Genomic DNA, 15,511 nt, shown 5'->3' with positions numbered 1-15,511 from the left:
TTCAAAGGGCCAAAATGCCAGAGGTATTATTTTGTTTTAACAATACTTGGTTTGTGTGTTCTTCCCAAGGCATGTAGCACCGCCATCTTTAGGAGGTGGATGATTACAGCTTCGTGTTCGCTGTTTTGAACCATTCTGGCAAGAAGACCACCCTGACCAACAGCTCCAATTTCCATTAGTGGGCCCTATGAAAAAGAACGACATCAATGTGAAATAAACTGTGAGAAGAATAAGTACAAATTAATTACAAAATGGCATTTATTCTGAGATAACCCCATGAACAACGATTGTAAAATAATTTCAAAATGCATAGCACAAAAATATTGATGCTCGGTATCTCAGTAATGTATTTCCTGGATTACATTGACTGTATCTAAGTCATTACCATGTGAAATGGCTAAATAAATAAAAATACAGAAAGCATTAGATTATCTGAATAATTTTGGTTAACAGAACAAAATCCTTCAACTATTTGGCAATGACATTGAAACTGAAATTTGATATTCAAAATTATTTTGGACTGAATTATGAATATTTCAGAATTGTACAGTTGAACAAAATCTGCATACATTGTTTGTTGGCTAAAGAGTTCAATAGAAATTCAGATAAATAAACTCAATCACAATCCTGTATGGGTGAAATCCAATTTGTCATTCTGTGTATTAAATTTCCCAATATTCTCAAGTCAAGAACACATACCCATAGTGGCCATCAAGCTCTCTTATTATGCTACGTGTTCCAGTATCAGAACCATGAATGCTTCAAAGACATTTGCAGTCTTTAAGCAAAGAATTGGAATTCGGTGAAACATATTTTTAAAAGAACTTGAAATATCCAATTTATATCAGTTCAGATAAATTCTGGTAGATAATAACATCAAAAGTGACTAAAAAGAAATTAAATAAGTAACATCAAACAAACAACTGAGGGGATTAAAATCATTGTATTTATAACCAATGTTACATTTACTGTTACTGTTAGATTTTAAGCAGTAACATGGATTCCTATAATACCTGTCACCTTACCCTTTCGTTTAGTATCCTGGCACGCTTTCCCTTCATAACCAGGCAGACATTCACAGGTACAGACATTGTCCAGAAGAACCGCTTTTCCATTATTATAGCACACAGGACACCTACAGGGATGAAACTCCACCAAGTACTCTTCCATGGCTCTTTTTAAATTTTGTTGTTTGATTTCAACAGACTGAAGTTTACTTCTGGCCACCAAGTCATAAATTGGCATGAGCTGCAATATTAGAATAAAAATATTTGGAAAATAGATTTAATCCAAAGGTAAACGTTTTTTTTGAGCCACAGTTTCTTGTGCCATTGATTTGCCTATAAATTTGAAAACATTTGCTTGAACACACTGAGTTTAGGCGAGGTCAAATTAGACCTAAAACAGAAATTGTTGAAAAAGCTCAGCAGATATGGCAACATCTGTGAAGAGAAATCAGAGTTAATATTTTGGGTCTGGTGACCCTTCCTCAGAACAGAGCTCTTTCATTTTACCAAAGAACACACCAATTTACAGAACCAAACAATTGTATTTACCCATTGGCCCATCACATTTGTGTGAGATCTTTGCTACAGCAATCTAACTACCAACTATGTCACCATTATCATTGCATCACTTCTGTCTCAATCATGTACTAATTTGTTTTTAAAGAAAGCAATAGCTTACACCACTATTCCATGCTCCATAAATTGCCTGGACAAGTAATTTCTTCTTGCCTCTTCCCCCACACCCATCTCATTGTGATACTATTAAAGTAATGTTTCTTGATTTGATTTATTATGTCACGTGTAGAGGTACAGTGAAAAGTGTTGTCTTACGCGCTTTACATGCAGATGGTACTATACAAGTGCTCAGGGTAACAGAACAGAGTGCAGGATACAGTGTTACAACTGCCAAGAAGGTGCAGAGAGAGATCAACATTAATGTTAAAGAGGTCCATTCAAAAGCCTGATAACAGCTGGGACATTACAGTCAGAAGAAACTGTACTTAGACATCCAGTTTATTGTGAGCTGCAAAGTGCTTTGAAGCATCTCGTGTTTGCAAAAGACATTAGATAAATGCAAGTCTTCTTTTCTCTTTAGGGATACTCAACCTGACCCCTCTAATACTACCATCTGAACAAACCTCAATACTTCTAGATTAAACACTCTGTGTTCCAATCCAATTAGATCTCAGGACTCCCATTTCCAGACATTCCTCCCATTCTGAGATCACAAGAATGTCTCCTGGTGCTCAAAACAAAAGACACCAATCCCAATGTCCTGCACCAAGCTCCATAGGTTCCAGATTCTATTTAGCCTAGATCTAAAGGTCTGGTTCAACATTACCAGGACTTCTCTATCCAGCGTCATGGAGTCTCAAACCCCTAACTCCCACTGTCCAATGTTCCAAAATACAAAGCCTAGACTCTGTCTCTGTGATTCTAGTTCCAAGGATCACAGTCATCACTGGTAAGTCAATTGTTCTGGCTAATCCTACATTGGAAAACACCATGTCCTTGCGAAGCCTACAACTCACCATGATGATCAGAGGATTAGATAGGGTGGACAGTGGGAGCCTTTTTCCTCGGATGGTGATGGCTCGCACGAGGGGACATAGCTTTAAATTGAGGGGTGATAGATATAGGACAGATGTCAGAGGTAGGTTCTTTACTCAGAGAGTAGTAAGGGAGTGGAATGCCCTGCCTGCAAAAGTAATAGATTCGCCAACTTTAAGGGCATTTAAATGGTCATTGGATAAACATATGGATGATAATGGAATAGTTTAGGTTAGATGGGCTTCAGATTGGTTTCACAGGTCGGCGCAACATCGAGGGCCGAAGGGCCTGTACTGCGCTGTAATGTTCTATGTTCTATGTTCTATGAATCAAACCACTGGAATCCAGCTACCTATCTAACAGACCCTTTGCTTTATTTCCTGGTTCCCTAGCAATGACATTTTTGCAAAATTACTACCGTCATCTCAAAAGATCACTTTTCAATTCTAATGTATTTAACATTGGGTTGAAGTTTACATTTATTTTTAGCTAGCTGCCAGTTGCCTCAAGTTTTTTGGAAGGTTTCTCACTTCTAGGTTTAGCGAGGTTTAGCGAGTTTTAGCAAACTTGCCTCATTAACTACATACAATGCTCTAATGTTAGCCTTCTCTTCTGATTCTAGACTTACTTTACCATGTATCGTTTGCAGAACAATTCTGGCAGTGGTGTCATGTATGAAGACCAATGTGAACCCAGATAGGTACCATCCGTCTGCAGCTGCCCTGATCGGTTCCTAACATCAGATATTGCAGACAAGATTTGTGACCAACTTTGAGGGCAGGGATCTGGAGGTCCTGCTGGACAGGGTGGTGCACAGTGGGATGTCCTTCTACAATGGTGGAAGAAGGTCATTGACCTTCCCCACTCCGCTAGTGTTGAGAGCCACCATTTTCTCGCCAACACCTCACACTCATTCAGTCTCTGCTACTGCTCCCACCGCCCACCAAGGTTCATGCTCTACCATTCTCACTGCTGTCTGCAACATTTTTCCTCTTTTGCTGTCACTCATCCCAACCCTGACACCACAACTATGCATGCACTCTCTACCCACTTTTTTGGGACACCTGCACCAAAATTACTCAATTTCATCTCTCTTAAAACTTGCCCCTCTTTCATTCAGGAAGAAAGCAGTCCACAACAGGGCAGAAAGTGTCAAATCAGATGCTGGACTGCCCGACATTCAGATTCGCAGCCCTTTTGTGGAAAGCTTCCCGATTCTAACTGCCCTGAGTGGCTGACTGACCCTGGACTGCTCTTAGAGGCCACCCTTTACTTACCGTGCTGGACTCCCTGAACAAGGGCTATCTCCTTGATTTGACAGAGAAATAGTGAGAAACATAATAGGTACCCACACTTTATTAACAATACTCACACCTTCACAACTAGTTCTAGGCTCCTCCAAAGTTCCATCCCTCTGCATCACCTGACCAGCTTTCTTAAAGGGGCAGCAGTCCCCAACTACTTATATAACACATATTGACTTACATGTCGAAAATTCACGTTATCTACTTCATTTGGCTCATTTGCGAAGATGTTAAAGAGGCAAATTGAGGCATCAATAAAACATTTAATGAGAACTAACCTTCCTGAATTGGCAACTCACCACTGCCTAGCAAGAAAACTGCCTCACATCCACATTGCTCCCAACGTTGAGATAGACTTCTCCAAACTTCACTTTTGATTCTGCTACACATCTTGACAAAGCCCACATCACTCATGCCCCAGAAGTTCCTCCCAATGACTTTATAGTACTGAGACATTCAAACAAGTAAGTAAACTCTCTGTTTACAATTATAACATTTTCCTGTTAACCTTTAGAAAATGATAGCCTCTTTCTTTCTGAACATGTTGATGGTCTGTCCAGATAGTCTGAAAAATCCATCAAGGAATAGATTACATTTATTACTTTACTCTTGTGCTGTTCATATACAACAGAGACCACAGCAGTGTTCACCAAGTTTTCCTCAATTGGCTGAATTTCCTCTCTTCAGAACTAAGATTCAAACTTTTTTCAACTGCTTTCAATTTCTAACTATGAAGTTCACCCTCATTGTTTCAAAGATTTGTTAGCATCCTGTGTCTTAATGTAGGATAAGGGATGAAACTTGTGTAAATGCATTAAATTCAGGGTAGGTGTCAAGGCAGGAGAGCAAAACACCAATATGGAAAATTAAGGTCAGAGAATGGCAGTCCCAAACAGAGAATAAGCAAAAACTAAGAGTATAGAAGCAGTCAGGACTAAATGCTTACAAAGATAACAAAAATCAAAACTAAAGGCTTTGACTCTGAATGCACGTAGCATTCATAACAAACTAAATGAATTGACAATGCGCATTGAACGAATAAATATGATCTGAAAATCATTTTGGGGACATGGGTGTAGAATGACAAACGTTGTTTTCTGAATCAAAAATAAAGTTGCTGGAAAACTCAGCAGGTCTGGCAGCATCTGTGAAGGAAAAAAGAGTTAACGTTTCGGGTCCAGTGACCCTTCCTCAGAACTGTTCTGAGGAAGGATCACAGGACCCAAAACGTTAACTCTGTTTTTTCCTTCATAGATGCTGCCAGACCTGCTGAGCTTTTCCAGCAACTTCTGTTTTTGTTCCTGATTTACAGCATCCGCAGTTCTTTTGGTTTTTATGGTTCTCTAAATATTGAGGGACAGATCACATTCAAGCACAATAAGAAGGGAGAAGTGGAGGTGTAGTGCTTCTAATAAAAGATGGTATTGGTACATTAGTGATGATTTATTCAAGGAGACCAGGATGCAGAATCAGTTTAGGTGGAGATGAGGACTAGTCATTCTATATAATAGATACACCTTATAACATAATACTGGCACAGTAGTCTCAATGAGAAGTTCCTAGAATCCTTTAGTGATGTTTTCTTTAAGCAGCACTCTCTAAATTTGCCCGAGAGTAGACTATACTAGAATTAGCATTGTATAATGTGACAGGATAATTAATAATAGAGTAAAGGCACCTCTAAGCAGCAGTAATCAAAATCTGATTGAATTTTACATCCAGTTTTAAAAGAAGAGTGTGTCTAAGACTAGTATTTTAAATTTAAACATCTGTGCGTGTATGAAAGTTGATCTAGCAAAAGTGAAGTGGAATATAGGACAGGAGATAGATCAGAGAAGCAGGAGCAGATATCTAAAGGGATATTTCAGAGTGTTCCAAATAAGTGCACTCCTACTACAGAGAAAAAATTCCAAGGAGGTGAACCATCACCAGTATTTACTAAAGAAATGAAAGAAAACATTAAACTTAAGGATAAAGCATATAATTGCTCAAAGACAAATGGCAAGTCAGATGACTGTCATAGTATAAAGAATGGCAACAATGACTTAAAGTTTAATCAATAAATTAGATCCGGAGACGAATAGTGTCATGATCAAATTGCAGTTTGGGACACAATCTGTTGCGGATGTCTTGCTGTTCAGCAAGAGGTCATCAGCTTCTCATATCCTTGTAATCAAAGAAATATAGTCTACTCTGTTTGAAGTTCCTTTCACACCTCTAGGTGTTGCAATCCATTGCTTCCACACAGAATTCTTTGCAGTCAACCACTAAATTTATATCTGTTATCATTTTAAGTCTATAGAAATCCTCTTTAGAAAAAATTCGTTATGGAATTAAGGGCTAAAAATGCCCATTATATTTCAGAGTTCCGACCCAATGTTTTAACACCAATTAAAACTGTACATTTATGTCACTAGCACTGTACACCCAGACTAGTTCGCATTTTCTTCATTCTCTTAACTGATATATAACTTGAATGTTACCTTAATTCCTCAAGACCTTCTGAAGAGGCCATGTTGGATAATATAACCCAATGTTAAGTTTGTTGATGTTTTATCTAAGAAATGGGATCTTGCTTCAATTCATAAATCAGCAGCTCAATTTCCTCTAGAACCTTTCTACAAAAAAACCACCCTCTGGTCATTTTTAGTAATTAGCTCATGTGTTATTTAAGAGCTAACTAACACATTTTCTTTTTGCTCATTATATTTGTTTTAATGTCTTTATGAGAGCTGTTTGTTACAGTTTTGGGTGATGCTATATCTAAGACTTCGATGCTGTTTGACATGTAAGACCACCTACTTTCTAATAAAGATAGAAACATGCTTCCAGAAATTCATCTCTAAGGAAAGGTTCAGGCATAACAATAAAAATCTTTCCCATCTTTTGTCTAATCTCACTCACATCTATTCACAGTTCGGTTTTGCTTTCGATTCTTTGTAGTCTTTTAATGGAAAATTCTCCTTTTTCGTGTATTTGTCTCAATTTTTTCTTTGTCAACTATTTATCAAAGATTTTATATGACAAATATTCCTCAGTAAATGCATTTTGTTCACAAATCTTCAGTGTTTAAACATGAGTAAAACTAAATATCCATTTTGAGGTTTTCAGCTTTTCAATGGCCTATTTTTGATAGTTTTTTTATTCAAGGGTGTTGCTGGCCAGATTAGCATTTATTGCCCATCCCCAATTCCCCAGAGGGCAGTGGGTCTGCAGTCACATGTAGGCCAGTCTAGCTAAGGATGGTAGTTTCCACAGTGAACCAAATGTGTTTTCTGTTGTCCTGACAATCAACAATTGATTCATGGACACCATTACACTCTTAATGGGAGATCTTTTTTCAATTGAATTCAAATTGCAACATCTGCCATGGCAAGATTCAAACCCAGATCCCCAGAACATTCCTGGGTCTCCGGATTAAGTCCAACGATAAAACCGCTAGGCCATCACCTCCCCTTAAAGTGCGTTAATTATATATGTTTAAGACAATGAATGTCAATTTCACATAAACAACTATTTAATTGCATTGAAACTGAACTAAAACATAAGGATAATGCCCTGATGGTATTTTTTTACCTCAAAGTCAATGACAGCTGGCAGGTATTTCAAAGATTTACCCCAATGCCGATACATTTTGACATCTGGTATTCCATGACCTAATAGTCCAGCATTTGATTTCAGGTCACCTCCTAGTACATGTGGAAGAACATCTTCAACAAGGCTACTTGACTTTTCTGAAGCTAAATAATAATTAAAGAAAATCATTATCTTTAACATAATTAAAATTTTCCATCAGATGAAAATTCAATATAATTATGAAATTAATACAGGGAAAGTAAATATTATTTCTAAACATATTAAACTCAGTGGAAAGCATTTCATAATGGACAAGTAGAGTGTTCTTCTATCCTGACTATTTTGTACTGTTATCTATACGTGTATTTTAATGAGTTTTCAGATAATTTATGACATTTTAAAGGAATAGAACACCTCTCCACTTTCGAACATATAGGGAGAATTTTACTCAGAGAGGGGTGTGATGGGGTGGGTGGCTGTGTGTTCTAAATTGAGGTTGAGAAACCTGGAAGTTACTGAGGGACGTGAGTAAATTTTCCCTCAAAAGTGTTCAAACATTTGAAGCAATTTAGAATAATGTGCTTTGCCTTTAACTCCAAATTATTGAGTTTCCATTTTATTTATAAAACTTTTCTGTGAACTTCATTTCTGTAGGAGTAATAAATAATATTAACCTACAGTTATTTAAAGAATTCCACTAGAATCTAATATTATGACTCACAAGTTTTATTTGATGAGGTACTTACATTCTTTCTGCTCCAATTTACGTCTACAACCTTCGGCCTTTATCAAGCCACCCACATCCACAGATCGTTTTGAAACCACTACTCCCAATGATCCTGCAATGCAAGATCCAGCTTCGGATGCAGTCAAATCTTTAAGATAAAGAAAGAACATTGGGTCATAAGACACAAGTGTAAAAGGAGACCGTTCAGGCCAAGGTCTGATCCACCATTCAATGAGATCATAGCTGATCTGATAATCCACAATTTTATTTTCCTGCCATCTCCCCAAAATGTAATCTTTGGTCCCCTTATTGATTAAATGTCTGTCAGCCTTGAATATGCACAATGGACCAGCCTTTGCATTAAAGGATTCCAAAGATTTATTACCCTCCCAGGAAAGAAATTCCTTCTCAATTGTGTCTTAAATGGCTGACCCCTTACTATGAGATTATGCTCTTTGGTCCAAAACAAGGGCCAACAACCTTTCTGTATCTATCCTGATAAGTCTCCAAAATCTTGTATGTTTCAATCAGATGTCTTCTCATGCTTTTACATTGAGGATCTGATGCTCTCAGAGTGTTGGTGCGGAGTCAATGGGCTGAATGCCTGTATCTGCACTGTTGAGATTCTATGATCCTATGATTCTATGATTCTCTGCGCTGTAGCTTTCTGCAGTCTTTTTCCATTTAAATAATATTCAGCTCTTCTATTCTTCCTGTCAAAGTTCATATCCTCACATTTTCCCATATCATATTCCATCTGCCAAGTTTTAGCCCACTTTCTTAACCTATCTATATCTCTCTGCAGACTCTTTGTGTCAACCTCAGCGCTTGTCTTCCCATCTATGTTTGTGTCATCTGCAAATTTGACTGTAGTGCATTCATTTTCTTCATTTGAGTCACGTCCAGCACTTATCCCAGTGGGACTCCACTAGTTAGAGGATGACAACCTGACGATGCTGCGCCCTCCCCCCCAACTTATGCCAACTCTCTGAGTTTTATTTGCTAGCCAAACCTCTGTCTATGTGAAGATACTAACTCCAAACAATAAGTGCTTTTCTTACTAAGTAGCCTAACATGCAATATCTTATCAAACACCTTCCGAATAATCAGTATATTACATTCACTGCTTCTTCTTATCTATCCTGTTTCAACACCTCAAAGACGTCTAATAAATTTGACAGGCATGATTTCCCCTTCCTGCAGCCATGCTGACTCTGCATGATTGTATTATTTATTTATAAATGCTCTTCTGTTGCATTCTTCTCAATAATGGATATTAAGCTAACTGACCTACTAATTTTTCTTGTCTCCTTCCCTATTAGAATAGGAGTATTACATTCGCAATTTTCTAATTCTCTGCGACTTTTCTAGAATCTGAGGATCTTTAAAAGAATACTACCAGTGCATCCGCCATCTTTGTAACTTCTTTTTCTACCCAAGGATACATCATATGTGTTCCAGGGATTTTGTCTTCATCCCCATTATGTTTCCGGGTACATTTTCTCTAGTGATAGGGAAATTGTTGTTATTGTATTTATTTCCTCTCCTCCTTTTGCCCTGTGATCATTTAGTAATTTTGCAATGCTATTAGTGTCTTCCATTGTGAAGACTGATGCAAAGTATTTATTCAATTCCTCTGCTATTTCCTATTCCCTGTTATTATTTCCCCAACATCATTCACAAAGGAGCTTATGTTCACTTCTGCTCTCTCTTCCCTTTTATACATTTAAAGAAATTGTTGCTGTCCATCTTGATATTGCTTGCAAGTTTATTCTCAAAGTTTATCTTCTTCCTTTTTTTAGATTGTATGATATGGCACTTAGATATGGATTCATTCAAAATGCGCTTCAGTGATTCTATCTTTTACTTTTTTAAAACTGAGCTGCAAGACAAGAAAGTAATTATTAACTCTGATATTTTCTTCACAGATGCTGCCAGGCCTGCTGAGCTTTTCCAGCAACTTCTGTTTTTGTTCCTGATTTACAGCATCCACAGCTCTTTTGGTTTTTAATTGTTTTTCTGTTTTGGATACAGACCATAGCGATAGTCAAACCCCTTTAGCAAATATGCATGAAATCAGCCTTGTCATGCTTCCAACTACCACAGTACTTCAAATTCTTCAAGAAGCCTTCCTTGTTTATGCATTTCATAGGAATACCTTAGATAAGTCCCAACTGTGAACTGTTAAAATTTCAAACTTATAATTTATTTCTGAGATTCTCTGAAAATGTAGCTGTATGCACTTCCTCTGATTTCTGAGAATATTGTTGCAAATCTTTTAGATGTTATATATGCACATGATAGAGAGACTTCACTTTGTGACTTACAATTAAAGAAAAAAACAAACAGAAATAGGAAAGCAGCAATAAGAAATGAAACAGACCAAGAGGAAGATAACAGCAAGGGAGAAAGAAATGGAAGAATAAGAAATTAGCATGAATTAAACATATAGAAACCAATTGAATAGCAGCAAAGAGATCAAGAAAAGAAAATGAGAAGTGATACAGAGTGCAATGGAGGAGGAAAGGACAGAATTCCAGCAAAGCAAGAGAAAAATGTAAAATTCATGTCATAATTAATCTTATGGCATTGCATACAGGTGAATCAAATGTAACTGTCCTACAAATCAGGGAATGAGGGGCAGTGGGTCATCTGCCAATTTCCTCCATGCTGGCTTTCCTTTTCATTATAAAGATCACAGCAGTGTGTTTACTTACCCCGTCCATTGCAGCAGGCATAGTAAATGGATCACAAAGTAACATTATTGTAGCTGCTGTGCATTACAACAGAGTTTGAACTAATATTTCATATCTTCCCCTTAAAGAAATATTATAATATTATTGTATTATTCTGACTTGTTTCAAGCAAAGAAGTATTAGTTGCCACAAACCTGACTCTGCCAATGCCTTCTTATTCAGAACAAGAATGAATTCATAAACACCTCCCATCGTTCCTGAAGCGTAGTAATGAGTACCATAATCTGCAATGAATTTAGCGTACATTCCATAATTGTATTCATCTGGAAGTTTCATGAGGGATTGAGTCATATCTTCATCCAAAAGTAAATTATATCTCCTCATTTTGAAGTGAGCAGTTTGAACCTTAGTACGAACACGAACAAAACTAACATCCTAAAAAAAAGTCAACATTTTACCTGAACAACACTTTTAAAAGAGTAATATCACATCATTCCCGATCACAGATGTTTCCATTAAATTAATCTATCAATGTCTATAATGTTTGAAACTGCATTTCCGTTCAGATAAACTCTGATCTCAATCAGTTTGGTTTAATTTTGGACCATGCTCAGTGATGTTGGAAATAAAATTAACATAAATGTAATAAAACTCAAACATTGAAATCAGTGTAAGACTCAATAATCGGATAATGTCCATAAAGTGCTTGTTTCTATTTTATATTCTAATTGTCAGTTGACACAAACCAGCAGCACCTACAGTCCCCTAAGAATTAAATGACAGTAGCTTAGGTTTACTGACAATGGTACATTCAAAGGTGCCTGGATTGGTTCAAAGCCTCAGAGTACCAAAGCGCACACATCAGCAGATGCAAGCTGTTTCATATACTGTGGGTGGAATTTTCCCATTTGAAGATAAAGAAAGGCAGTGAAAATATAAAATGGCATAATATCCATTGATGGCTGGGGCAGGGTATGTCGCCCAATCATGTTCTTTTCATCTCGTCATCTATGCAAGTGAGATATTGCACAAGTCATTTGATGAATTACATGGTGAGCCAGTCAGAGGTTCACACAACTAATGGGAGTTTCCAGGTGTGAAGTTTCAAGCATGATATTTAAAGGCCATCTGGATACCACTTCAGTTGTTGCAAGCCGTGAGTATCACCTCAGCCTGTAGTGGTCACCTTGAAGCTGAAGACACTGCTCCTAAGAAAGCAAAATCGGCTCCAAGGTGTACAGCAAATGCCCCTCAGTTGCTGCTAGATGGGGTCACCATGAAAAGGTTAGTCCTTTTCCTGGCTGGACAGATAAGAAAGACAGCTCATCAGAACAATCCAACATGGGCAGAGATCACACACAGATCAGTGCCATGGCTTCACTGAGAGGTATAGGCAACTGTGCCGCAAGAAAGTCTATGATCTGCTGCACTCTACGTACGTGGTAACATATTCCCACTGCTAACTTACACTCACAGGGCTATCATTCATTCTAATTCTACCACTGTATATGCATCTCACCAAGGGTAACTGACTACAATGCTTAGCATCAGATGCATTATGCCCACTCAAACATTCACATTACTCCTGCCCACTGTGATTCTTAATTATTTACTGGGAATACCTCACCACTATGTATGGTTAGGCATGGTCACAAACTACCCTTGCACCAATTCCTATCATATTCAATCTCGTCTTTGCCTCATTGCAGGAAAAGCTGAACCATAACCAAGTCAAGGGGACTAAGAAAGGTGGGTGAGTGGGTCAGATTGGGTCATTAGGCTCCTCACCCACTTTAAGGAAAAAATAATGAACCTGACAGGACCTGACCATGATCTTTCCTATGGGATAAGCACCAGGATAATCTGAGTCTGCAAAAGGATATAAACAAGTTAACTGAATGGGGACAAACTTGGCAGATGGAATATGATGTGGGAAAATGTAAAGTTGTGCACTTTGGCAGGAACATAAGAAATAGGAGCAGGGGTAGGCCATCTGGTCCATCAAGCCTGCTGCACCATTCAATAAGATCATGGCTGATCTTTTCTTGGACTCAGATGCAGCTCCTGCCCGTACACCAAAACCGTTAATCCCTTTACTGTTCAAAAATCTATCTATCTATGCCTTTAAAACATTCAACGAGGTAGCCTCAATTGCTTCACTGGGCAGGGAATTCCACAAATTCACAATCCTTTGGGTGAAGAATTTCCTCCTGAACTCAGTCCTAAATCTGCACCCTCTTATTTTGAGGCTATGCCCCCAGTTCTAGTTTCACCTGCCAGTGGAAACAACCTCCCTGCTTCTATCTTATCTAGTCCCTTCATAATTTTATATGTTTCTATAAGATTCCCCCTCATTCTTCTAAATTCCAATGAGTATAGCCCCAGTCTTCTCAATCTCTCCTCATAAGCCAACCCTCTCAACTCTGGAATGAATCTAGTGACCTTCTTCTGAACCCCCTCCAGTGCCAGTACATCCTTACTCAAGTAAGGAGAACAAAACCGTACACGGTACTCCAGGTGTGACCTCACCAGCGCCCTATACATCTGCAGCATTATCTCCCTGTTTTTAAACTCCATCTCTCTCGCAAGGAAGGACAATATTCCATTTGCTTTCTTAATTATGTGCTGCACCTGCAAACCAACTTTTTGTGATTCATGCACAAGGACAACCAGATCCCTCTGCACAGCAGCATGCTGTAATTTTTCACCATTTAAGAAAAATCAATTTTGCTGTTATTCCCACCAAAATGGATGACCTCACATTTATCATCATTCTACTCCATCTGCCAGACCCTCGCCCACTCACTTAACCTAACTATATCCCTCTGCAGACTTTCACTGTCCTTCACACCCTTTGCTCTACGACTTATCTTAGTGTCATCAGCGAACTTTGACATACTACACTTGGTCCCCAACTCCAAATCATCTATGTAAATTGTAAACAATTGCGGTTCCAACACTGATCCCTAAGGCATACCGCTAGCCACTGATTGCCAAACAGAAAAACACCCATTTATCTCCACTCTTTGCCTTATGTTAGTTAACCAGTTCTCTATCCTAATGCTAATACATTACCCATAATGGCAAGCACCTTTATCTTATGCAGCAGCCTTTTGTGCAGCATCTTGTTGAATACTTTCTGGAAATCGGAAACATCACACCAACTGATTCCCATTGTCCACTGCTATCATAATATCTCAAAGAATTCCAGCGAATTAGTTAAACATGACCTGCCTTTCATGAATCCATGCTACATCTGCCCAATGGAACAGTTTTTATCCATATGTCTCGCTCATTCTTCCTTGATGATAGATTCAAGCACTTACCCCACTGCCGAAGTTAAGCTAACAGGCCTATAGTTACCTGCCTTTTGTCTACCTCCTTTGTTTAAACAGTGGTATCACATTTGAGTTTTCCAGTCTGTTGGAACCCACCACAGAGTCAAGCAAATTTCCACAACCACTATTTCCCCCACCATCAGGGCAGGAGACTTGTCTACCTTTAGTCCCATTAGCTTGCCCAACACTACTTCTTTAGTGATTGTTTCTATGTCCTCAGCTGCCATAACCTCCTCTATCAGTTATTGGCATGTTATTTCTGTCTGCCACTATGAAGACCAACACAAAATACCTGTTCAAAGCCTCGGCCATTTCCTCATTTCTCAATATTAAATCCCCCTTCTTATTCTGTAAGGGACCAATGTTTACCTTAGCCACACTTGTTCATTTTATATATTTGTAGAAACTTTTGCTATCTATTTTTATATTCTGAGCTAGTTTACTCTCATAATCTATCTTATCTTTCTTTATAGCTTTCTTCATGGCTTTCTGTTGACCTTTAAAGATTTCCCAATCCTCAAGTTTCCCATTAATCTTTGCCACTTTGTATGCATTAGCTTTCAATTTGATACCCTCCTTTATTTCCTTAGTTATCCATGGCTGATTATCCCTTTTCCTACCGTCCTTCCTTTTCACCGGTATGTACTTTTGCTGAGCACTGTGAAAAATCATTTTGTAAGTCTTCCACTGTTCCTCAATTATCCCACCATACAGACTTTGCTCCCAGTCGAGTTTAGCCAACTCCTTCCTCATCCCATTGTAGTGTCCTTTAAAGTAAGTTTGCAGATGACTTATTGTCATTAACTATATATTTTCCCTTAAAATTGATCTACGAAGTGCAAACTCTCACACACACCCAGAATAAATTCCACCTGCCATTTCTCTACCCATATCTGCAACTGACCTATATTCTGCTGTATCCTTTGACAACATTCTACGTTATCCACAATTCCTCTGATCTTTGTGTCATCGGCAAACTTACTAATCTACCCATCCACATTTTCATCCAAATCATTTATATGAATCACAAACAGCAGAGGTCCCTGTACAGATCCCTGCGGAGCACAGCTTTCCTACACAGTATCGGGGTAGTGTTAGCTCACCAGTGGCCCAGCCGAGAGGAACACCCAATAGTGTAGGTTTTCCGGACTTTGACTGATGCCAAACGAAGACACGTCCAAACAGAGAAGGAATGTTTGGCGGTCATGTTTGGTGTGAGAAATATTGACCAATCCCTTTACAGCTGTAAATTTACAATGGTAATGGACTACAAAACCCTGCTGGATACTTATAGAGGACAAAGCCATGCCAC

The 15,511-nt window shown here is 38.3% G+C and overlaps 1 protein-coding gene across 1 annotated transcript in view; it reads right to left on the bottom strand.

The window, feature by feature from the left end:
- The window catches only part of LOC125484228 (complement component C8 alpha chain-like), a 46,455-nt gene continuing 30,944 nt past the window's right edge, over positions 1-15,511 (bottom strand). Inside the window, exons 7-11 of the mRNA XM_048602084.1 lie at positions 11,056-11,296; positions 8,185-8,313; positions 7,439-7,602; positions 1,026-1,248; positions 1-185 (exon numbers count right to left, since the gene is read on the bottom strand). Coding sequence (XP_048458041.1) covers positions 37-185; positions 1,026-1,248; positions 7,439-7,602; positions 8,185-8,313; positions 11,056-11,296 — 906 coding nt within the window. The 3' untranslated portion in view covers positions 1-36. The remainder of the gene's footprint in view (positions 186-1,025; positions 1,249-7,438; positions 7,603-8,184; positions 8,314-11,055; positions 11,297-15,511) is intronic.

The sequence above is a fragment of the Rhincodon typus genome, chromosome 10, assembly GCF_021869965.1.
Source record: "Rhincodon typus isolate 14 chromosome 10, sRhiTyp1.1, whole genome shotgun sequence".
In the NCBI taxonomy this organism is placed as follows: Eukaryota; Metazoa; Chordata; class Chondrichthyes; order Orectolobiformes; family Rhincodontidae; genus Rhincodon; species Rhincodon typus.
The sequence above is the reverse complement of the archived record's forward strand: the minus strand, read 5'-3'. Positions and strand labels throughout refer to the sequence as shown.